Source organism: Eurypyga helias, unplaced genomic scaffold (assembly GCF_000690775.1).
Source record: "Eurypyga helias isolate BGI_N326 unplaced genomic scaffold, ASM69077v1 scaffold11310, whole genome shotgun sequence".
Classification (NCBI taxonomy): Eukaryota; Metazoa; Chordata; class Aves; order Eurypygiformes; family Eurypygidae; genus Eurypyga; species Eurypyga helias.
The window spans coordinates 21354-47051 of record NW_010223826.1 but is presented as its reverse complement, the minus strand read 5'-3'; the positions used below and the strand labels follow the sequence as shown (position 1 = coordinate 47051).

The window sequence follows — 25698 nt, the reverse complement described above, 5'->3', positions numbered from 1 at the left end:
AGGAGTGGAAGTTCACCCACAGCAGCTTCTTTCAGGGAAACCAAACCGCTTTCCATTGGTGCTGATGAGTCCACTTGTGAGAGTGCGTGGGCTTTTTTAATCTACTGAAAAGGGAAAAGCAACATCCCCAAACTGCTCTGAAGAATAAGGTCGCCAAAGAACTTTAACAGCTTGTGCCTCTTTTTAATGGAAGTATCACAAATTTATACACATACGCATAGTAAAATACAAAGGGTTAGAAAACAGGCTTCATTTTCAGCCCCTAATTCTAACATACGTTAATCCCTGAGAGCACCTCTCAATTGTATGTCTCCTGCAAGTGATACTGAGAGTGCAAATTCAAGTATTCACCTGCAGCACAGGTTGCTTTTCAGATACTGAATCTGAATACTAAATCTTCAGTACACTGAGCTGGCAGTAAACAAATATTAATGGTTAAACCATTCAAACCAGCATACCAATTAAAAAACCATCCAAGTATCTTTGCCACAGACAGCTAGAAGATTGTCTTCCTACGCTCCACAGAAATGAGTTCAGCTTATATTCTGGTCACACCAAATCCATTACAAAATTGGTGCCTATGAATTGCACAGCACTGATGCACTTGCAGGCTAAAATCCTCTTTACATTCACGGGGCTGGCCAGGTTTATTAGCAGGGTGCATATTCCTTAAGCTCTGACCTGGGAGGCCACCTGGCAACGCAGTCTAGCCGGCACAGCTACTCCAGTCAAAGAAGGAGCTGTATGGAAAAACCCTTGTTTCCCTTGTCTGCCCTAACCTCTGTTGAGCCCCGAGTCTGCAGATGCTAGCTAGCAATACCAATTTGGGCGCTGGTTTTCAGCCAACTGAATTAATTTCTCCCGTGACACACGCGGTTTCATCACAAGTTCAGTGAGACCGCAGCCAGTCTGTGCACTGCGGGCGGGAGTAAAGGGTGGAAAAGTTTTCCCTCCCAGTAATGGAAGGGAGAAGCTGGTGATGGCAACAGCAAAAACCACAGCCTGAGCACGTGCTGCATGACTTGCTGTTTGTGTTTGACCTCTGCTTTGACGAATGTGGTCTTCCTGCAGCAAGCAGCAGGTTTACAGCCCTTCCTTACTGGAATTTGACGGAGATTGGCACGCCATTCAGACTGGCTGCTGGTAAAACCAAATGAAACCTTAACGTGGACCGCCAGAACCTGCAGGAACTGCCACTTGGAGATGCACTCATGTGCTAGGGAAGGTTTTCTCCTGGTGTTGAGACATAAGGGTGAGGTACTGCCCCGCCCCGGGCACCCAGAGGGGTACTACCAAAACTCACAATGACATCTGGCCACGGTTTCCAAGCGTTAGTGGCTGTGCTGCCTGAGACTGCATCTCTGACTGGATGCTCATAGAGTATGGCTGGACTTGATACCTGGGAAAATTGCTTGAACTTCTGGAAGATGCATAATTTTCCTGTCCTGGCTGTAATATGGAAAGGCTCACAATAAACCCAGTGGGGCTTTTTTAACAGAAAGTTAAATATCAAACTAAAAAAACCCCACCAAACAAACCTACCTGTGGCTCTCCATCTCCCTTATTTCACAGTTAAACACAATGACAAAAAATTCCCTGAGACTAAAGAGGAGACAACAGATAGCAGATACAGGAAAACTTAACGGGGGAGGCAAAATCTTAGGTGATGGTGGCATTCAAAAATTAGCTCAGTTTCTCTGTTGCTCCTGATTTATACCTGCAGAGGATGTGAAGACCTCAACTACAGAAATATTTCATATGCAGCCCTTTTTGTATTCAACAGAACAAACAATAGCAGTAAGAACTGCATCCATACAGACGGTATAGAGCGGTACAGTTTAATACCTATCCTGTCTTAAACTATGTTTACTGGAATGAAAATAAAGTGCTTAGTATATTCAAAAGGAGTGTAGACCTGGATTTTCACTGCCCACCAATACTGTGGTATATTTTTAACTTTTCATTATTATTATCAAACCTTGCAATACATCTACCTAAGCAAGGAGAGGGAGGAATGTCTAGTGTCAAAAGCACATCTCCTTAATTTTGTCCATTACAAAATGAACAAACACAAAATATGATCCTTCCGCACACATATTGCTTCTCCAGCTGTTTCTCAGTCATTCACCTGGAAGTGGAAAAAGAGACTGCAACAGGACTGCACCACTTAAAACTTCCAGCAGACAGGTTAATTTAGTAAGTCTTCCACCTCAGAATACCTCCATGCTTCGCCACCCTACACACCGTGGCATAGCCCTTGCCCTGATTCTGCACCTTGAAGGCCGTCATTCAGTATTCTAGCTCGGTGAGCAGCGGGCGTGCACGAGGGCATGCAGTCTGTTATCTTGCTCAGATAACGAGACTAGAGGCTCTAAAATCTTCTAGGCAACTGCCTTTAAATCAGGTCCTGCATCTGGCAGGAGACACCTGCCTCTGCTTTTGAGCCTCTGCTGCTTTTTTCTTCTCTTGTTCCTCTGCTTTCTTCCGCTCTTCTTTCAGCTCCTTGTATCTCCATTTGGGAATCTGCAAATAGGGGTCGTCCTTTGCACTGCTCCTCCTTCTCGCCTTTTCTGGCTGGAAGGTGGGTGGAGGAGCCTTGCTGATACGGACTTTGGGGATAACAAATCCCGGCCTGACGCTGCTCCGCCTGAGCAGGTGGAGTGGCAAGAGGCTTGCTTTCCTCGTGGCTACCACGTTCACTTGCGGGACTGCGAGGCTGATGGGCTGCAGGCTGGCTCGCCGGTCCTTCTTCTTGGGGATGAGTGTGACTTTGGAGTTCTGGAATAGCTTCTCATAGCTGCTGAAGTGTTCTTTGTCCTGAGATCGGATCTCCTCGGCTCTCTGCTTCCTGAGGATTTCTTGCACAGCCAGTCTGCGTTTTCCCACAGAAGGCGGGCTGCCAGGGCACACCGTCCGGCAAGAGAGGGCAATGAAAGGACTGCTCAAACTTGTCGTCACCTTCACCATGTGATCGAGGACCCCGTCTTCTTCTGGCCCATAGAAAGACCGGAATGAGACAGCTGCCCTCACGCACTCAGAAATCCGCTGCAAACAGGTTTTTGGCTCTGCAGCCTTGGCAAGAAGTTCCTTCATCTTTGGCCATTCTGGTTTGTATTGATCACAAAACTGTTCGGCGCATGGCCTGTCCATCAGCTTTTGCATGATGAAGGCAGAGTCTGATCTTCCCGTGTAACAAGCCCATTCCCATGAAGTCAGTCCACGGCTCGGATCCGTTGCGTGAACGTTTGCCCCTCAAAGGAAATAAAAAAAATAAAAAATTAGTGTTAATTAATGAAGCTCCCTGCATTTTTGTTGCTATATCAGAGCTGAATTAGGCAGACCCCTGCAAGAAAACGTCACATATGATACACTATAATATTTGTGTCAAAATGAACATGCAGTAAGGAGAGATCAGGGTCCCTGACTTTCTGAACTCCTGATTTATTTAGAAAAATGATAAAAGAAAGTAAAGTGCTATATATGAGATTCTCTTAAAACAATGCAAAGAATGACATAATGAATTTCAACTGCATTGAATGTCACCTGCCATTTCAACATCCATTCACCCAAGCTCACAAGAAGTGACGAATATGGAAATAAACAACTTTGTACATAAAAATGTTTCCCATACAGAATAATGGGCATTGCTGCCACCAGAAGAGAGATCTTGCGCTAATGATCACAAGTTCCATGAAAATATCAACGTAGCCCTCACTAAGGGTCAAAATAGCAAATAAAATACACGGAATTTCTGGAAAAGCATTAAATAAATAGAGAAAAATAAAGAGAAAAAAAGAAAAAGAAAATTTAAAAAAAAAACCAGATAAAACACCAGGTGTATAATTCAGCTTCTGTTATCTCTGAAAGGACACAGTAGAATTAAGTTGAGGGGGTGGTGACAAGGGTGATCAAATATAAGGAAAGTTTCCATACCTGTCAAAGAGTGGATAATGGTGAGATGAACCTTCAGTCTGAGCCCAGAACAGCTGTTCTCATCTACCTTAGATTACCACCGCTGAGGAAATGGGGTAATTGGTAGCAAAAATGTGCTACTATCGCCAAGCGGACCAGCCGTAAGAGGCAACTGGGAACTGGAAGAATTGCTGCAGAACAACGAGCAGCAACAAGTGGTTTTGGAAGCTGCAGTCAGCAAGACACTGTTGCAAAGGATAACTATATTACAGCTGGTGACTGCTAGAGTTGTCCAAAAACTAGCTTGCTGCCATCAGTCAGAAAGAATGTCAGAGGTGTGTGGAGGGCTTGACAGCCAGCATCATGCCCTCTGCATCGCACCCGACTGATCCTGGACGTACCACCTGGGCACACACATCCTGGTGGTTTAGAGTACGTGGCGAGATGGGTGAATGGATGGTATCGATAGGAGACGGAGTGACTACTCTGCAGTTTCAGACAGTCACGTTCTTAAGCTACAAACCCTTTGTTTCATATTCTGCTTCTAAACTTTGATCGCAGAGGGAGCTTTTCATGCTGCGGAATGTAGACCTTGCTCAGCAGACCTGCAGCATGTTCCCTGGGACAGGCATGGGCACTTTGCCCAGCTGAGCTCTTTAACATGCAGTTGTGGTTTACACATATCGCTGGCCCTGGAGATAATTTCTGGGTTTCTTGAAAGAGTTTCAAGCTGGGATATGAACAGACTACAACATTTTTCTTCTTGAAGGGCTTCTCTATCAGCTGAAGCACCATTTTCAAACAGCCAACACAAAACTGACCTACATAGATCTTGATATAAAAGGCATTCTGTCCAATTGCTTTGGAAGAAGGAGATGTCCAGAGACCGAGATCTGAGGAAAAGGCCAGAGAAACATCATGATAAATTTTTTTTTCCAGCGTGGCTTATCTTGGTGACAGCATTTCAAACTAGCACAACAGAGACCAGATATAAGGAATGGCCCAATCAGGAACCAGTTTGCAGTGGCTCCAGTATAACCTTCTCCACAAAGGATGTTTTGTCATTACAGAAAAACAAGAAAAAGGAGAGCATGGGGAAAATGATCAAAAGCTCAGTTTTAACTCTATTGAGTATCAGTTGATTCCTAAGTCTCTGAGAAAAATCCCTAAAAAAGAGGATGCTAGAGACACAGACCAGGAGTGAATGTGGATGGAGACACCCTAAGCAAAAGAGCTTTTAAGTGTAGTTTAAGCAAAATTTGCAGAAAGGACCACTCCGAGGGAAAGCATGGAGGCACTGCAGGGAGCCAAGCACGAGGCCCAGACTGGAAGGCAGACAGGAGACAGACAGGAGGATTATTTAGTCAAATCAAAGAGTTGATTTGCCATGGATTGAAGAAAGGATTGTGAGATCTCAAAGGCATCACGGTTTGCAGAATTTCATGACTGCAGAAGCTCCAGACAAATCAGTGAGGGTAGAAACAAAGGCATACAAAGCCATGTCCTCCTGCTCCACCAGACTGTTTTTGAACCATGCTATCCAAATTTCCTACCCCTGAATCTCTCCTGTCTCAGGCTAGCCTCTGGTCTTGTCCCCTTCTTAACACCTGCCTGGGTCTTTGGGCCTTCCCACTAGAGCTGACCAGGAACATGGCAGATAATATGGAAGTTGTTCCTTTGTTGTACAGATAACAGGGAAGGGCTTACGAAAGGAAGCACTGTTAAAGAAATTCCCTCCACATATAAATTTTAATGAACAGCCTGCTCTGCTTGTAAACAAGCAAGAGGTATAGACAGCTGCTTACCATTATTTTCAAGAAAAAGATGTGCCCGGTGTGATACGGAGCAGCTGTGGGACCTTGGATCAGACTAGTGCAAAAAGACTTGTTCTCTGTAAGAAAGGACTCACTGGGGTTGCCCACCTTTGCCTGGGGGCTGGACTGAAGCTCAGGCGCTTGGCTCTGGTCCCCTCCTGAGCTGGGTTGCCGCTACGGCTGTGTCTGTGCCCTGCTGATACAGACCCTGACCCACAGACTTAATTTCTTGTTTTGACCTCAGACCTACCTTGTCTCTGTGGACTTGCCTTGTCACCTCAGACATGCCTGGCAATCCCTGCAGTACTGGCTGGTCCTGGTTATTGTCACCAGCCCCGCTCCGTTTCTTCAAGGAGTGCCTTTGTTGAGGCTAGTGCCTCCGTGTGCCTCATGGTCACCCCTGGCTCACCTCCCTTTGAGGAGAGGCCCACTCCTGCTCCTCCCTGACAGACGCGTCCCCAGGTGTTTCGGAAATTTAATCTCAGGAAACAATACTACAGAGTACTGAAATCCAAATCTTGCAACAGAAATCGATGCCGACTTTGTACCTTCTATCACAAAATCTCTTCTATGGCGTGCGGTATTGATTTTCTGTACAGATCAGGAGATGCTTCTGAACAAACTTGTCATTCAGCAGAATGCCTCATCTGGAAGAGACATGAATAGTCATGTCCCTTTTTAAATGTGACAGCAGTCTTACTGAACGGATTGTCATCTCAATCTAAGTATAGCCTACAGGTTTTCTTTTAGGAAAACTGCATTTGCCACTTGCCTTGATTTTCCTACGATCATTTTCAGCACAACTAGCTTGAATACATCTGCCCCTTTGGAATATCAGTATCTTATTTGATTAAGAAGATTTAATGTCCCTTGGGATGCAGAACTGACATCCTGAGTTTAAAGACAGGGAGTGAAAGAGCTCAGGCCCCTGCTGCTGACCTGTTCTATACACAGTATTTACAGCCAGGTCTACAGATTCACCACCACTCCGACGACTTTACTAAAGCAGCACTGAGTTTGCACTGGAAATTACTGGAGCAGGGCTGCAGTGAATTACAGCTGGCGTTTTCCGTGCTCCCACTCGGGCTGGCACGCTGGCTGAACGCTGGCAGCAGCGGCACGGTCCTGGCAGTGCAGCAGCCTGTGACAAACGGCCGAGGAGCGACTGGGTTTCCCCCCTTGCTCGCTGTGCACTCACGAATAGCAAATTCACATGTTCCAAAGAGTTGCTTTGAAAGAGCAAACATTATGGCCAAGTGTTTCGGAGTGCCTTAATCTTGTAGTGATTGACCTTGGCCACTCTCCAGGAACTCAGATTTCGGAAAGAGCCATCACTTTGACAATCCAGCTCCAACCATCTGTCACATGTTGCCATTACCTCTTTCCCATCTGACTGTTAAATCTATGCTTAGGCAGCTAGGATGGTGAGTTATTTTCCTTTACTGACCTCCTGCATTGCTATATGTAGGTGCCTGTCAATAGAGGCCTTACCCAAGCAACTAAACAGATACTGGGTTTAAAAACCTGGCTGTAACTCTTTTCTAAAGACAAATACCTGCTATGTAGCTGTACAAAAGTCAGAGGCTATGCAAGTAGACTCACAGCTGAATATGGGTGTTTCCCCTGTATTTCCATGCATTCTTATGTTTTAACACAGAATTTTGCTGGTTTATTTGTGAAATTGATTTTTTTTTTCACCAAAACTTTTAATAAACATGACTTTCACCTGCTTCAGCAAACTAGCACATTATTATCAGCAGCCACCCAGTGTCCCTTAAGCCCCAAACTACTTTTAAATCCATTCTGAATGAGCAGCTCCCTCCCTCCAGACTTTACAGTGCCAAAGAATAATCAGATGGGTGTGGGCAGTTTACCACAGATCCCTTGTGGCCCTTATTTAGAGCTGAAAATGTGAGGGCCTGCAAAATACTCACCAAAACATTTATTAAGTTGCAGTTTGGAAACTCAAGTATGTTAACTCTACGCTTCTTCAGCCAATAGATGATCTTTGGTATCCTCACTCTCTCTGATGCATGAACAGACCAATACCAATACTACTTTCTGTAGGTACAGTTGTTACAGAGGCTAACAAGAGCAGTTCCTGGCTGGAAAAAGGGTTTGTTCTTCACAGTTTTCTGTTTTCTTATGAGACATGAAAACAAGAAGGTGGCTATTCAGGTGCCAGAGGCAGCAACCTCATATTGAATGTTGGTATCAATACTTTTTGTACATTACAATAGCAAGGAATGGATGGAAAGGTTGTGAAATAGCTTCTAGTGACCAAAACAGAAAAAAACAAGCTTACATCCAACCTCCAGCCATGACACTTTAGGGTCAATTTGACAAGTCATAAGGTCTTGGGAGTGAAGTTTCATTCTAAGTGATAATTCGTAATGGGCTATGGAAAATTCTGAACTAGCATCTGCACAAAGTACATATTAGTCCAGAAAGTATATATCTGTCCAGCAGTACTCTACATCTGACAGTCATTTTAAAATTTTGTTTCATAAAAAATTAACTCCAGAATGAATTACCTGATTCCAAAACCTTGATTCTGGTATAAGAGGCTACAGAACCTTGCAGAAAATAACGTGACAGTTACCGCATCATCCAACCATTTTGTGTGTCATTCAACATCTCGAAACTGTATATTATGAAAATGGATGAATATAATATCACTATGCTTGATAAATGCCTGCAACTTAAAATATTCAGATTATGAGGGGTTAGACTTCTGTGACAGCAAAATGGATGAAATGAGCTACTTATTCAAGATGTCTCTCAATGAAATGGACCTATAGGATTCTCTGTCTAGACAGTAACAATATCCACATAGAATATATATCTCCATTTCCGTCACAGTTGGTTTGTGTCAAATTACTGTTTGGCAACTGTAGTACAATAATATATATGCTAGTTAATTATTAGTTAATAATTTATATGCCTATTACTTAATGTAATTAAAAAATACAACATAAAAATGTAAAAATACAACATTACAGTGTTGCATGCTGGGACTGTTCCTGCAGAGGCTGTTGTCCCAGTGCTTCTTGCCCTTCTGAGTTTCCTCCCCAGGACCCCTTCACCTCGTGATGCATATGGCTGGAAATTCAACCGCAGTCAAGGGCCAACAGGAAGAAACATATTTCCTGTTCTCAGATGTGAACAGAGGCAGGTGGGCAGATGTGGACCTGCTCGCTCCCTTTGCCAAAACTCTCTTCTTGCAGCAGGTACAGACCTGCTGGTGTCCTGTTGCCTATAAACCTGGAGACCCAACTCAGATCTGTAGAGGGATTAGAAAGGAAGGTTGTTTCCTACACTGTCAAATTTCACACCAATATCCCACGTAGGGTATGAACCATACACTCAACTCTCCTAACAGAAGCCAGAGCTCTCCATTCCCTGCCCCAGCTGGAGGGAGAGGTCCAGCTGCGGGGCTCCATGGTCCCACCGCCATTACCCACCCCTGCCCCACCACAGCCACAGCATCTGGCAGCCATACACCTGCGTGTCATTCCCAGCTGTGTCTGAGCTTCGTTAGCTCCTCATCTACAAATCTCAACGATCAGACTCCCCAGCCTCTCCTGGAGACAACAAATCTCACCCTGAGAGCTCTGGGAGAGCTCCCAGATGAGATTCCACCGGCAAACTGAGCGCTCCTCCACCTGCAGCACGTGGTTTCACTGCCTTTTCTACAGCTTGTTTGAAAGCTGCACCCCTTTCCCCAAGGAGCTACACCATACCTCTCAGAGTAAACACCCCAAGAGCCAATCATAGAATCATAGCCTGGTTTGGGTTGGAAGGGACCTTAAAGATCATCCAGTTCCAACCCCCCTGCCATGGGCAGGGACACCTTCACCTGGCAGGGACCAGGTTGCTCCAAGCCTCATCCAGCCTGGCCTTGAACACTTCCAGGGATGGGGCATCCACAGCTTCTCTGGGCAACCTGTTCTTCTTCTTGGTGTTTGCCTGTGACTGTTTACCATTTACAGTCAGACGATGACAAAGTATGAGCAAAGCACTTTGCATACCTGCCAACATCAAGGCCTTCACGCATTCAGTTCGGCCCTGCATTGCAGATTTCATCAGTGCTGTGAATCCGAACACATTCCTCTTCTCAATATCCAGCCCAGGAAAATAGTTCAACAGATAGTTTGTAATGGTTATGTGCCCTTTAAAGAAATGAAAAAGCAGAAAATATGTCTCAGAATTAAGATGGTTAAACCAAAAATTACCTTTGCGGGTTTGATAACCTGAAAAGTAGAGGCAATTAATAAGATCTCTTTTCCTTCTATCCTTTTCCACTCAATGCAGTCATTAGCCTTAGCGTTTAAGTAGCATTGACTTGTTGGGATAGGAGCCTGGAAACCTGGCTTCCCACCTTCCCTCAAGTTCCTCTTGGTGGCATTTCCTCCTCTCTGCAAAGTCAAGTTAAGCTAAGGGATAATTGAAGACCAGAGATGGTCACTCTGAGGTTGCAAGGGGCTTCAGCTTCTTGAATCAGTGCGTAGCACTGCAAAGGGCATTCCTAGAGCTTATGAAGGAAGACCCATCTTCCCTTGGGGGAAGCGACTGCAAAGGTTCAGCTTTTTCTTTCCCCTGGTAAATATGAGCCTTGCAATCGTGCTGCTTCATTAAACAGCGATTACATGTGGTAGTTCCAGCCAATAATAGTAACAAACTCTGCCAGGCCTGACACAAGACAGAGAAATATTTTGCATAGAATCCAACAATTTTATGTTTCCATCTGACAGTGTAAAGCCCCTTGTCTACTCTCCAGCAATGGGAAAAAGGGGCTGATGTTCAGTTTTGGTAGTAAAATAAATGACTTAAAGTTCTGTTTCAACTGTTGCCATTCATGTGCAACGGAAGCCAGGGCAACTGGTGTCTGCAAGGGCATACTGCGTAGCTGAAGACATCTCTGGCTAAAGGTTTGGAAGACTAATTAAAACATCAAGCCTTTTTAATTGGACTATCAGAACAAGGCAAGTATCTTGTGCCATTATGACTCATTCAAAGCAGTTTTCCCTTCACTTGTCATTCATTTTATGATACTTTGACACTTTATAAAATAATGCAGTCTGTCAGGCAGCTGCAACAATCACAATTTAATTACTAGGAGCTGTAAAAATAGTCTCTCATCTCACTCTGCAGTCCAGCTGAATATTCTGCGATGCATGTCATTCAAATTCATCTAGAAATATTACTGAAGCAGATTGTATTTCACACAAGACAATTTTTTAAGTCTGTAGTGTCACATCTGGTGCAGACTTCATCAGCAGTTGCTTTGTACCAAGACAGTGCTGCATTCACTTTGGAAAGCGAGTTAAGAAAATCCTTAGCAATTCATTTAAGGTGTTTTCTGGGTGCTACGCTTCATCTCTTCTAGAATTTGCTGGACTCTGCTACCTGGCTGCATAACTGGAAACTCTCCTGAAACCTGAGGAGATGTGAAGATAGCGCGGATCAAGTTAGCAATGCCAGAGTCAAAGAAAACCACATAAGAAGCTCCCTATACCTTGTGCAGTCTGATGCAAATGAAACAGAAAGACAGACCAAACTGCAACAAGCTGGAAAAAGCAAAAGCAAACTGGGTTTGGGGCAGGATCGAGTAACCCAGGCCTGCTTACTCAACACAGAATCTTCAGCTTCACTGACTTCATAGCATAAGATGAAATCTTCACAGGGTGTCATTTACCTCTGGTAGAATCTTTGTCCCCAAATTGTTTTGCAGGACATGCTCTGTTTCACCCTCGTACAGTGTGTGCCTTTATCAAGGTTTCAGAACAGCTAAAATACTGCATTTTAACCACAGAAACCAGAGACAGGAACTGAAACAAGGTGAAATACTAAGATGGAAGATTATTCATCAGTTATTACATTGCTAAAGATTTCTTCCCTTTGCCAAAAGTATAGCTGGAGGAGGAAGTGTTTTGCAAATCTGGGGTGATCCTAAGAATTGATCCCAAAAGACCTTGCTCAGCCAAAGCTCACTAGGGGACTACAGATGCCCCCAGATGAGACGGGGGAAAAAAAAAAAAGAAAGAAAAAAGGCAATAAAATAACAAAGAAATGGAAGAGGTTTGTGATTCTTGAAAGTTTTGTGTCTCAGGGATTCCTGAAAACCACTTCAGTTTTAATCTGCAGGAGCTTCTGCCCTCTGAGGTTTGCTTCAAATTCTGAGCTCAAACAGGTATCAGATTCAAAGCAAAACTCAGAGCTGCCAAGTTTTTGTTCAAATTCTGTCGTGTGCTTTTGATTTAAGGTCATAAAGTTTGCTCCAGCCCTCCTGCGTCTGGGCGAGCTAGGAGTGCGTATACAAATTGTAAACCAGGTGAGTCTTCTGTGATTTAAAGTCTGCTGTGAAAGCTATACACAGCTCTAAAATAAATTAGCCTGGCCTCAGGCAGTTTGGCCGTACCGAATTTGTATCAGGCTCTTGCTGTTTGTACGCCAGATCTATCTTCTACCAGAACTGGCATGCTAAGGTATGCTTCTTCGTCTTGTGAGACGTATTTAGAGATCAGCACAGATGTCTGTAATAGCTTAATTCACTTAATTGCTGCCACGGAGGAAATGCCTATAATGATGACAATATTACCTAATAATCTATGTAACACGGGCAGAAGGGTAAGCAGTGTAGTGAGGAAGATGCTCTGTCACATAACATCACAATTTCGAGGTGTACCTGCGAAAAGCCTGCGTTTGGTCTACGGGTGGTGAATGCTTTCTGACGGATGGGTGGCATCGAAGGCACCCATAAACTTTCGTGCCCTGCAGATGCTTTAGGTGCCTGTGTTCTCATGTCTCCCTTAATAAGCAGAAACTGGGATAACTTGTCATTTTGTGTTCTCAGCTCTACAGCCTTGCCCCAAACTGGTCTCTGAACAGAAAACATCCATGCTTTGTGTGCAACTATGGCTCTTTCTAAACACCAGTGTATGCCAACTGCCGTGCGCTGCTGCGTCCTCAGCAGCAGCAGACCTGAGGAAAAAAAAAAAGAATGTAATTTTCTTCCCTTTTCCCCGTTTTTGAAACCACTCTCCTTCCCTCTTTTTTCCACTTGTTGTTTCAACCTTTTGTCTGCATGTCTCCCATTTTTCCTGCATTTTCTCCATACTGACATTCAGTGATTTCGTTTCTGCGTTAGCAGCATCACCACCCACTTCGGGCACCACTGGCTGCTGGCTGCAGCCCACTTACAGTTTTCGGAGGCTGGCTCTCTTTGAGAAGGGATCCCACTCCTGTGAGAAACACCGAGACAGCAAGCGAACAGATCAGCTTTCAACACCTGAGGTTTACGCACTGAGCAGAGCCTTTTGTGGTTATTTTTCTATAGTAATAAGCTTGTTAAGGAAGTACTGCTTTTCACTGATCCTTTCAGCCTGTCTTTCTCAGGTCAGCCCATGCAAAAAACTTGACACTTCCTTTGAAAGCTGAGAATCCTAAATTACCAAAATCAAATTAATATGAGGAACTGAACTGACTTCTCTTCTGAGACTCTAGTTGGTCTTTAAGACAATTCTATTTAAATCAAGCTGATGCTCAGATCTGAGCATCCTGCCGGGCAGTCATGAAACAGCACAGGCAAGTATGGATTTTAAACTCCTCTAGCCAAAGTTAAGAGGCCTCCCCATCATCTCCTTAGCATCTGTACCTCATGTTCCAGCTGCAGACTCTGAAATACATGGAACGATACCATAGGACAGCAGCCTCTTTCCCATCCAGCTTCTCTTCAGGATCTGGCCATACATGATGGCCACCCAGTCAGCAGATCATAACAGAAAGGGCAGGGCTTTCTGGAACCTTCCAATACCACCTTACAATCAACTGCAACAATGTGGATTTGCTATTAGACTTTCCACAGGAAAAACAGTACTTTTGGTATAAATAACAGTGATCTTTTGGAATAATATATTTTGAAAAAATAGTATTTCTGTGGCCTAAGGGTAAAAAAAAAAAAACAAACAGAACAGGACCTCCACTAAAGAAAAGTTTATGTAATCTTTGCTTTCCGTTCATTATAATATGCTGCTCAGTGTTACTACTTAACATTCAGCAATAATTAAGCAGCATCTATTGCACCGTAGGTCCTCTGGTTGCAAGGTTAACCTCATGGTAATCCCTATTAACACTACAGCAGTATCTTGTGATAATGAATTAAATAACTGGTGTCAACACTGTAGCTCAGGGTTATCATAGGCAAGGGAAAACATCCAATTTATTTGGAGTTTGTATAAGCTTCTGCTGACTACAATCATTTCCAGTTGCTTTGGGGATCAATAGCAAGTACTGGCAGAGAGTGTCAAGTCGATGTCAGCCCTCTGGATTAATTCTGAGCTCATTACCATGAGTTAGAAAGGTCAGGAAGCAGTCAGTGTTAATGTTAAACCTTTTATAGTCCAAATATATATTAGGGCAGATAAATAAAAGTAGGTTAGAGTTTTTGAGACTTTTCTGCTTTCTTTGGAAAGCTACTATACTCGTGACTTTGCTGTCAATGTGACTACTGTGGACACAACTGTTTCTTCCAGTATTCAAGACACATCCCGTAGTGGCTTCTTTAGCAGTGTTCACTTTTTGGTACAACACAAAGCAAAGTTTGGTAATACCTGGAAATGTCTAGCGGCAAAAATTACAATCAAAACTAACTACTCCAATCTTCAGAAATGGATGATGTGGACACGGGACATCCACTGATGCTGCCTGATGGAAATTAGTTTCTTCCAGCCAGCCAGAGAAGAACAGACAGGGTCTGTCAGGGAATGCTATGTCCCATGAACTCCCACAGACATCCTAGGTTCTTCATTAGTAAGAAGACATGATAAAGACCACATATGCATTTCACAGAATCACAGAATCTCTTAGGTTGGAAAAAACCTTTAAGATCATCAAGTCCAACCATTAACCTAGCTCTGCCAAGTCCATCAATAAACCATGTCCCTAGGCACACCTTTACACACATCTAAGCACCACATCTACATCTTTTAAATACCTCCAGAGCTGGTGCCTCAACCAGGGCAGCCGGTTCCAATGCCTGACAACCCTTTTGGTGAAGAAAATTTTCCTAATATCCAATATGAACCTTCCCTGGCATAACTTGAGGCCATTTCCTCTTGTCCTATCACTTGTCACCAGGGACAAGAGACCAGGCTCCACCTCTCTGAAACCTCCTTTCAGGTGCTTGTAGAGAGCAATAAGGTCTCCCCTGTCTCCTCTTCTCCAGGCTAAACATCCCCAGTTCCTTCAGCCACTTCTCATGGGACCTGTGCTCTCGAACGACCCTGTCCTTGTAAAGTGATTGCCTTTGAGGTGAATGTTTGAGGGATACAAAGGAAACCATGAATGCAGAGCCAGGCAGTCCTTGGAATAGCCTTTTGGCTATAAAGGGATGGCCGCCATGGTCAATTTTTTCCTGATTCACACGCTTCAGGATTTTGTTAGCACTTATACGAGAAAACTACAGCTTCCCTTAAAGGTTAAAGGATACTGATATGGCTTTAACAGAAATAATCGGTTGGTTGCTTTTTAACTGTACATTTGAAACTAGTAATTCTTTTCGGAGCATCTCTAACATTTTGTGATCTGTTACACTTGTCCACAGAATATTACCATGCTGGGTGGGATAAGAGAAAACCTGGGGATAAACTCTGCTCTCACTCCAGTCTGCATCAGGATTAACATGGTCACTGTCAATATCATCAGTTTCATATAAAAGCAGCATTGGCCAACACTGAAACCTGCTGAGACTATATAAATAAGATTTTTAACTATGGAGCGGTTGAAGAATGTCTTAGCAGCTAAGATATTTCCTAATACATTTTCCTACAGTCACTTCACACAGTCAATTACTACAGACCCACTGAGGTAGGTACAACAAGCATGAGAAAACAGATGCTATGAGCACTGATAACAGCACATTAGATGATCACAGTGTTGGCTGGTTGCTTAACAGAGCAAACATAGGAGAATAAGCTTAAAGGAACAAAGCGGGATAGTACTGCAAACTTGGAGCAAGTACTTTTCTTTATTTTTAAGTTAAAATAGTTCATGGCATCTACTAGAAATGTGTAGCTTTTTCTGTCATAATCCATGGAGTAAATATTACTGTAGATTAATTAGCTCAAAAAAAACCCATGACAAACTTATTTGGGAATGGGCTTGGCCAGCATTATTTTATGCAGACTAATTTTTTCTAGGGCTTTGACAAAATCCTAAAAATAATAGCCACAACACACACTCCTCCTAAGACCCTGTAGGTAAGAGGTGACACAAAGAGCCTTACCTGCCTGCGCAGCCGTAATTAGAGCCGTGTTCCCTTCATTGTCCTGCCAGTTCACATCAAGGTGAGGGCACTGTGCTAAGGCTATTACAATATCCACATATCCCTGGTAACAGGCAACGATAAGACCATTCTGTAAGTAAAATACAAGGAGAGAGTTAGGTTTACCAGACTCAGAGAAGTTCACTGAGGAAGCAGACAAGTCTGCTTTTTTTTTTTCCCCCCAGACTGAAGAACTGAGAAGGTATCAGCATAACTAGTGATTAGCTCCAGGCACAATGTTCAGATCCAAAACATCGCTTTTTATCTCTGCCCTTTGGCAAGTAACATTTGGTATTCCTCAGAAATACCTAAGAGAGTAGGTATTATATTATGCTACTTGGAAAGTAACTGTTTATAAATGGCTTATGCTTATATGGCTATATACTCTAGATCCAAATAAGAATAAATCAGATTTTATTATATAATAAAATGAACCCAGCAGGTAAGATGAACTGGGCCTGATTTGAATATTAATTCTCTGAAAAACAACTGCTTGTTCTCTGAAGGGGAAGCGGTAGGCAGGAGTTGTGTTCATACTGCCTGTTGCTATCTCTAAACACTTCAGGTTTCCCATTGGAACTAGACCTTTTTTATAATCATAAATAAAATTTTTTTCAGAGTTCCTGTTTAATGTGCTTTATGACAGCTGGAAGCTGTAAAACTTCCAGGAGGATGCCAGGCCTTGTAACTCAGCTTGGTACCCAGCTATCGTTTCACTTCACAGCAGCAAATTGACAGCTTCCCTAAAATACATAAAAATACACTTGTCATTAATTAAGTGGAACTACAGTACTTAATCCTGGCTGCTCTCTTGACCACTAGGGTTAAAACCATTATCCCCGGTCTTCAGGATTACTTGGGCAGCCCAGTGTTCATCTGCACAGGGCTGACAGGCGTAGAGGAGGGCAGATAAATCAGTGCCAACGCATGACTCAGTTTTCTTGAGCTCAGCATCAGTATCTGACTATTGAAAAGATAAGGGCAGGGACACAAATCTCAAGCTCTCTGGTAACCCTGCCTGCCTAAAATGGCTCACACAGACATGCTGCAAGTTCATATCCACAAATGAATAGCGAGAAGGAGAACGCGGTTATGAAAGCTGAACGGCCCACTCTGACTCTTCCTCGTTTGTCTAAGCGGCTCTTGCCTAAACACTCTTTATTTCTTCTCCCCATGGACACTACTGAGCCAGAGCCATTTGCCAAATGACAGCACCTGCGGCTTCTGATTTATCATCATTATAACTGGTTAGTTAATATTTCAGTGTCCTGTTCCATTGTTATTCCAGAAAGTCCTTTTGGCTTCGGTGGCAAACAGCTTCATTAAGAAACAGAGGCAATGCCAACTCTTTGGGATGCCCACAGGCTATGTACGGTACTTCTCAATTACACCTATCAATAAAATTATTACTCTGATTCCTTTTCTTCTCAATTCACTCTTGTCCTCAGACCCAACGCTGCCTTATAAAGAGCATCTCCATTTCCTTCTGAAGAACCTGTAATACTTCAAACCATTCTATTGAAATTGTACAGAGGATTCTGCTTAAAGATATATATGCACACACATACGACCTGAAAAAGGTGACTAAAAAGTATGTGTATGTGCCCTCCTGGTGGGATTTGTTCAGATTAATCCAACTTTTACGACAACATGATCATTCTTAACTTTTAAAAGAATTGTGTCAGTGTCTACTTGGTAAGAACTTGAGTTTTACTTCAGTTCTTTAATAATTTCATTTTTCACCCGAGGCTCAGCATATAGGCCTTCACAACTCCAAAAGTTCTGCAGATCTAAAACACCATCCAATCATTCAGAAAAATGCCAGTTACTAATGGTAGCAGAAAACTAAGTATATAATCATTTGGAGATCTAAAATTCTTGAAAATAAAAAGAGGGATCCTGTTCACTGAAAAAACAGGCATATTTAAAGAGAGTAGTATTTTCAAAAAGCTGTAAGAATGGCTTAGTTAACATCTCTAATGGAAAAAACTGTTTCACTTAGTATCTGAAGGATATTTTTGCACTATATTTTCACAGGACATTTTTGTGCTCTACAGGTATTTTACCAGATGCTTTAAGAAAAATGTTGGGTTTTTTTTCTCTTTTTAGAAGATGAATAAACTCTACAACAGTAAAACAAACAATAAGAAACCACAAACATTAGCTCTCTTTTGAGAGAGTCTTTTTGCATTACAGTATTTAGGGACTTAGGTCCTACTTTTACCAGGTACCTGGCACTCCGCCAGAAGGAGTGCTAAAGTTGCATCTAACACACACTGGCATTCTAATTTCAGCAGATATGAGACTCAAACGATCTCAAGATCAATCAGTCTCATTCACTGTTCTGAGTTTACCAACCAGAAAGATTACTTAGGTATCAACATTTTCTAACGCTTATTTTTCAAAGATGCCATCAAAGACTGCTTGATTAAGGATGAAGAAAGGCAACGCAGAGTAGGAGCTTTCTGTGGAATTACATGATGCAGTAACATGGGAAATAATTTCTGAAGGACAGTTGTGTGGATCTGAAGCGGGTCAGATAAGATTGTGAGAACCTGGTGTTCAACAGAGCATTCCCAGCATTCCCTGTTGAGATGCAACACGTGCTACCACAGGAGGACATAAACCCAAGTCCCTTCACCGCCATATTGTTCCCAGCACCATCCAGGGCTGTAAAGCTGATGCAAGTGCTCCCTGGTTACCCTCAATGGTTACATGTTTCCCAGGGAGGTGGGTGAGACAAACTGATTGTGAGGGACTGCTGTCCTTTGCATGACTCTAGTGACTACATCGGATACTGAAACGAGGTGCAGGAGCTTTAGAATGTAAATTGCAAAAAAAAAACCACCACTGTATTTGGCTGTTGTTTCCCAAATCCTGGTTCAGTGACACCATGACAATTTGTGATTTCAGGTTCTCTTTTTTTTTTTTCCCCCTTTTCTTTTTTCCCTCTATTTCTGGCCCTATCTGTATTCTGCTTGCTAAAAGTCAGCACAAGCAGGTTAGCCAGGACGCATAATCAATCTACTGCAACACGATTTGTTAGTCTGGAGCCTTTAACTTCAAATACCAATAAATACTATTATCTACAACCATAATATATTACAAACTCTTTCAACAATCTCCATTAATAAATAAAACTGATACAAGATTGCTTTCTGCAAATGGCTACTTGGAGCAATCAGTAAAGCAGTAGCCTGTATCACAGGACTCTGAAGGAAAATACAGCTGTATGCTTAATGGGGGTTTTAAAGATAAAAATAAAACAGTATAAATGAACTTTAGCTAGAAAATTCTGAACCTGAATAATCTGGTTATCCTCAGAAAAGATATGATGTTTTTATCTCATTTATGTTCTACCAAGACATCAATTATTCTGCTCCTGATATGAAGGGTCATGGTGCAATTGTAAAATGGTCAGTGTATGCAGGAAAAAAAAAATCTTTTTAAATTGAATCTTACTATTATTTTTTTTTGTAAGATCAGTTCTCAGACATATTCACTGTATGTGAGAGATTTAAAAGAAAGAAGATTGATAATTCCTAAATGTATGTCCTCTCCCTAAGCCTTCAACCTTTCTCCTTCAACAGCATCCTTCTCCCTCTCTCCCCTTTCATATGTCCTCAACCAACACTTAAATCACAGTAACAAATCAAACCATTCCCTTCAATATATAATGATGATAAATTATTAGACGGAATAACTGTACATATATCACAGCATGCAAGCACAGTATCCAGGCTTTTCAAGGACTGTTTTCTTAGCTAAAACCAGCTCGCTCTCATTCGGCAGCCCATGTTGGTGCCTGTCATTCTCCCAGACCAATGAAACAGAACAGGCAAAAAAGATGTGCTTTGATCCTCTCTGTAGAAGAAACCTTAAAGGAATGTTACTAATGTCTTTGGAAAACAGGAAGAGGGATTTCTTCATTACAGGAGACTGGGGCTGCTGCTTTCTCTGAGTTTTGCAACAGATCCTGTAGCATTTTTCAAATATTTCATACAGGCTCTGCGTGACAAACAAGAAGCCATGAGTCATCCCTCACATCAATTACATTAACATTTACTGTAGATTTTTCCACATAAGGGGAGGGGGGGTTGGAATTCAGCTCAGTAACAGGGTTTTTTCCAAGTAGAAGCCATAATACTGCCATGTGCTGAGGGCTTCATCTTTCCTCTGTGGAACATTTGGCAGTTCACAGAGCTTCCTCACAGTTTTTCTGTAGTACATGACACACAACTTATTTTTATGTAACTAGCACAGTTTTGAAAGATCCCCCTTTGTTTTGAAGTGACAGAACAAAATTAACAATACTGTATTTAGTATATTCAGAAAAGCAGGAAGTCTGGGATAAATAACTCATTTTCAGTATATCCTAAATAAAGTATCACTAGTTTTCTTGATTTCACCACATACTACTTAAATGCACATTTCAGGCATGGGACTACCTGAAGTTAGTCAGATGTTGCAACATCTTCCTTGAGCAGTGTTTATTAATTGCAGGAGTGTCATAACTGTAACTGTAATCAGAATAGAAGTATCGGATTAAAATTTCCAACAAAAGTATAAACTTCAAATTTGCATGTTTGAAATGAATAGAATAAAATAGTCTTGGGAAACTTGATTCCTTTTAAACTGCTATTTCTTCATGTGTCTTTGATTTCATCTAAGACTGGAATAGTGCTGCCCCTATAAAAATAAACACCGATTCGCTCAGCTGTATTGGCTAATGACATAACAATGCGCCTGATTAAGTGAGGTCATGGGTGTCTCAGGAGACAAGTGTATAAATCAGACATTATGACAAAATTACAGATGTAAGGCTATTTGTACACTAGATCATTACAGATGATAGAGAACACAAGAAAAACTAGAGGATCAATAATGAACTCAAGTTGAAGAGCAGAGCAAATCACATACAGCATGCAATTATTTTAGCTTTTAAAAAAAATATCTTCAGGCAACTTATTTTCCACCATGATGCTGAGAATCAAAACAGCTTATAATAGCTGGTTGCCTATTACCCCAGACAAAAATGGATCGGGCAAAAGACAAAATTGATATTGCCCATTGCTTTCCATAAGCATTGTGATAAACAACTGTCCAGTTTGCTCTGCATGATCTGTAAGTATTAATGACAATTCTGCAAGGTTGGTTCAACAGCAATTATCAAAACTGCATGTAATTGAATTAAATGAGATAATGGTTCACTGTAATCCATAAGCATATGAAAGGACAACTATGAAAATTATGTTTAAGTTAAAAGCATACTACACAAACAATGTTATGAGCAAAAGAAATGGAGGAATAATAAAACATAAAGGAATACAAAATTGTGTTTAAACTTTTTCTCGTTGATTTACTAAAATATTCATATATTTAATACTTTGTTATACATAACTCACTATTATAATAGAGCTATATATAGATGTCACTCACTGTAACATAATTCTCATACAAAGAAAAAAATTTAAAATTCAGGTCAAGTGTTTCAAAATATATCTTCCAAAATTATTTGAGGGAAATTCTGATCTCCACTGAAAACTCTGAAACTCTGTGAAACTTAACAGAGGTTTTAAATTTACACTGTATTAAAAAAGAGCAAAATTTAGCCCTGAGCATCGCTATCCACTGTATACTAATTCGTGTATAATGCACAAAGCCTCCCAGTCTGCATAAAGCAATCTTTCATAAATGAAACTTTCATAAATGGTTTGAGCTTATATTATAATTGGTTTAGCTGATTAGATCAACAGCAACTGAGATGAGGTAATTATTCAGGTCATCAGTCCCATGAGAAGTGCTTATGTTTATGTGCTACAGAAATCCATCAAGCACATAAGCCTCAATATTATCTGCACAAAATAATTTAGGCTGACCTTTTAGAGAAAGGGCTGTAACGAATCAGTCACATACAAATTTATATTGGGAAAGCAACAAAAAAATGTAAATTAATTTTGTCCAACAATTGCCTGGACAAAACCCCACATGCCTGGAGTGGGGCAAGGGGGCAGAAATTGGTTTTGCTGGGAAAAGTGATCAGACAAGTGCAAAAGAGTATTCGAGCATGGACGGAGCAGCAGCGTGCAAAACTTCTGCCTCTTCTACAGAGGAAAACCAGCCTGAAGCACAATCTTGTACCTAAATGAAGATTAACTGGCCCTGCCCCTTTCGGTTCCTGAATACCGAAGGCACAGAACTGCCACCCTCACTTCGCAGCTTCATGAACACTCACGGATTCACTCCCCAGTGAGAACTGCATGCCTCTAGCTAAAGACTTGGGCCTATCCGTGGACGTGCAGATGATAACCCACCATTTTTCTCCTTCATTTTGTGGGATACGTGCTGCTTCACTTATTTTGAACATGTCTCTTGTACTTGTCAGGCCACATGTCTTTAAGTATTAAAGGTATTGCTTAGTATATATGTCATCTCTGCAACAGTCCTTACTTAATCTATTCTAATCCAAATCTCTGTGATCGCCTCTAAAAATAGTCCCAGGAAAGTTCATTTTACTGTGCCTACAAAAGCTTCCATTACACAACAAAGAAAACCAAGCCACTTGTGTAATAAATCAGACGACAAAAAAAGGTAGCAAAATCAGCATGACTTTCCTTATTTACTAACGTGTACGTTGCTTGGAGCGGTTTCAGCGTCTGTAGTGATATAAGCAGCTGGTAGAAACCTCAGGAAGCTGCTGCCAGGGGCCATAAGGGACACACAAAGCAAATATGCACATGCCATGTAGCCAAAGATACTCCAGTGGGTGGGATATATAGGAAACTAATTGTTTTATTAGCACTGAGAGATGCTTATGAGGGATTAACCCTTCTCTTTTTTTTTTTAATCAATCCTCATAATAAAAGCAAATTATTCATTGGGAAATCAAAACCCCTTGAGCTGGTGGAGACTTCTCGGCTGTATGCTGTTCCATGGGAGGCTGGAACTTGTCCCCAGCTCCTGCACTACCCAACACCACCCATCCTGCTGCTTCTTGACATGGCTCCTTCAACCAAAGCTGGGGGGAGAGGATGACTGAGAAGTCAGATGATTACATCCCCAACCCACAGGAAGCCTGATGGGAATAAAACTGGAGCATTACACCAGAAGCAGCAAATCCTTTCTTCTCCTCACTCCTGCAGGGAGTGCTCCTCATCTTCCCTTGAGGCAAACCCTGGGTGAGACAACACCTGGTTGCTGAGGATCCCTTCACCACACCCCATCACCCCAGGGATGCTTCTGGAGCTGCAGAAGGCAGCTCTCTCTCACACTCCTTCAGCCACAGCACCTGCTGCCACCTCTCACCCCACACACATGCCTTCCAGGTCATGCGAGGTCCAGACCTGAACACATGGACAAGAGCTAACAGCAGGGACAATTTGCTCAGGCATATTTTAGAATCACAGAATCACAGAATGGTTTGGGTTGGAAGGGACCTTAAAGACCATCTAGTTCCAACCCCCCTGCCATGGGCAGGGACACCCTCCACTAGACCAGGTTTTAATGTTGAGGAGCCTGAGTTAAGAAATTTAATGTGATTCCATTCCAATATATATTTTTTTAAATATTTGCTGAGGATGTTAGCAGGTATACACATTCATCATGCTCACAATCAATTTTGTTAAAATAATGTACTATTTTGCAGGGACAGTTGGTAAGAATATATTAGGAGTGTACTTAGTCTTAAGTTTCATCAGGTAAGAGAAATGCCTTCGCCAGTGACAGCAGACTGCTGTGCAACAAAGCAACATACAGAATGAAGAGATTTATATGGTTTTTTTTAAAGAGTGGAAACCGGGATCATTTTCCCACAGCTGAAAAAAGAAGTGACATTTGATGTAGTCCACTCAGTCTAAAATTAGGCTTTGCAATGTATGTGAGATCTCTGGTCACAGCAGAAGTAAAGAAGGTATCATTCTAGAAAAGGAATAGGTAAGGAATCTTTAAGGAAATACTGTTTAATAAAAATAACACATACTTTAATGAGCAGGCAGGTCACCTAGTGGAGCTCCTTGCCATTATCCATGCATTAAAAGGACATTATCTCCGGATTCAGTAACATGGTAAATCAGCCCAGGATGCCATTTTTGGGGAAAGGTTCTCTGTTCTGCTTATAGGGTGCCTGAACACAAAGGACAAAAACCACTGTGGGTAGATGGTAGGGTAAGCGACACAGTTTTTATCGGGTCAGTTTTTACATTTTCAGTTTATTTAGACTGTCACGTTAGGTACAACTACTAAGTAGTAATGAACCCTGACAAATAATGCAGCCTTACTAATCCTAGCTTTCTTGTTTGTATAGCACGTACTAATCAGTGCTAATACTGTCAAATGTTAGTGCTAAGTTTTGATCGTGTTGACAGTAATAACACATGACACATGGCAGCCAAATTTACATATCCCTCTTTGCTATGCCTGTTTCTCAAGACCTGTGCTAGTCATGGGTCACTCTTCTCTGGCTTAAAAGTAAGGGGAGAGAGATTTATAAGAGTGAAGTGAGAGGTCTGACTTCTGAAGACAATGTAAATGATGTACTGAACTTTAATGTGGGGATCCTGATGTAAAGCCAGTCGACATTCCTACCCCACATCCCATGTCTGCACCTCAAGGTGCTCTAAACATTAGCGACCCAAACCAGCAGAGGGCTGGGGGGCACAACAACAGACCGCACCGACATCAGGATCCTGCCCCAATGAACGGTGGGCAGATTTTAATGTCATTTATTTGGTTTTCACTGGCTTGCTAGGCAACGTTCAGCAAGGCTTCCAAGGGCTGTAAACCCCCCTGTGAACAAGGATCATGGATTTATGGATACTTAAATGAACAGCACATTATAACGCTTTGCTTGGAACAGGTGTTCCCAGCCAGCGATAGATCCAAAACAGCAAAGTGCTGACTGCTCCCTCCTGTGAATGCACGAGGCTGGGAGCGCCTGCTGCTCTGGCCAATTGCCGCGCAACGCTGCATCCGTTTGGGAACCACGGGAAGAAAGCAAGTTTGTAATAAGGATCAGAATATGCCTTTTGTGGAAATAATTATATGGAAAACATTTTGGAGAATCTCTTGATTGCCTGATTACTTCAAAATCCAATGTTCCAGTAATAGTCTTCCTATCAATTATATCACTGAAGCTTTTTTTTTTTTCCCCAGAAAGCAAAACCCCAAAGAGCTAAACAAAATGTGCTTAATAGATACATTTGCCTTGCCATTGTGTTGTTAGACACAGGCTGACCATAGCTTAGGTCAGTTGCAAGCAGCTAAACAGAGTGTTTGAATGCATAGTTTTTTCCAGGAGACGTCTCCGAAAGAAACATCTCACAAAATCTTTGTAAGCGATGATTTTCAGTTTGACACTGTCTAAAAGATAATTGCACAACCTTCTACTCCGTCACTGTATCTAATCCGTATCACTGTATCTAATCTGCCTCTTCTGTAAACGACATTTTAAGGGCCCCAGTGCATTTTCACTGTGGAGTTCTCTGAAGAGACAAGGCCAGCAATGCGCTTGCAAGCACCCTCTTGTGGCAATGAGCTCCTCTACTTACATTAGGTAAGACCTTCCCAAGAACTTACGGTTCCTTTCCTCCAACTTTTGTAAAGTAAACATTTTTGTAAATGTATTTCTTGTGTTTCTCTGAGCTTCCCGGC

General features: G+C 42.1%; 1 protein-coding gene across 1 annotated transcript in view; it reads right to left on the bottom strand.

Moving 5' to 3' along the window:
• Nucleotides 1-2400: 2400 nt before the first annotated feature.
• The window catches only part of ANKRD33B (ankyrin repeat domain 33B), a gene marked incomplete at its 5' end in the record, with an annotated part of 44645 nt that continues 21347 nt past the window's right edge, over nt 2401-25698 (bottom strand). Inside the window, 3 exons of the mRNA XM_010154026.1 lie at nt 2401-3251; nt 9758-9898; nt 16012-16141. Of these exons, the coding sequence (XP_010152328.1) occupies nt 2401-3251; nt 9758-9898; nt 16012-16141 (1122 nt within the window). The remainder of the gene's footprint in view (nt 3252-9757; nt 9899-16011; nt 16142-25698) is intronic.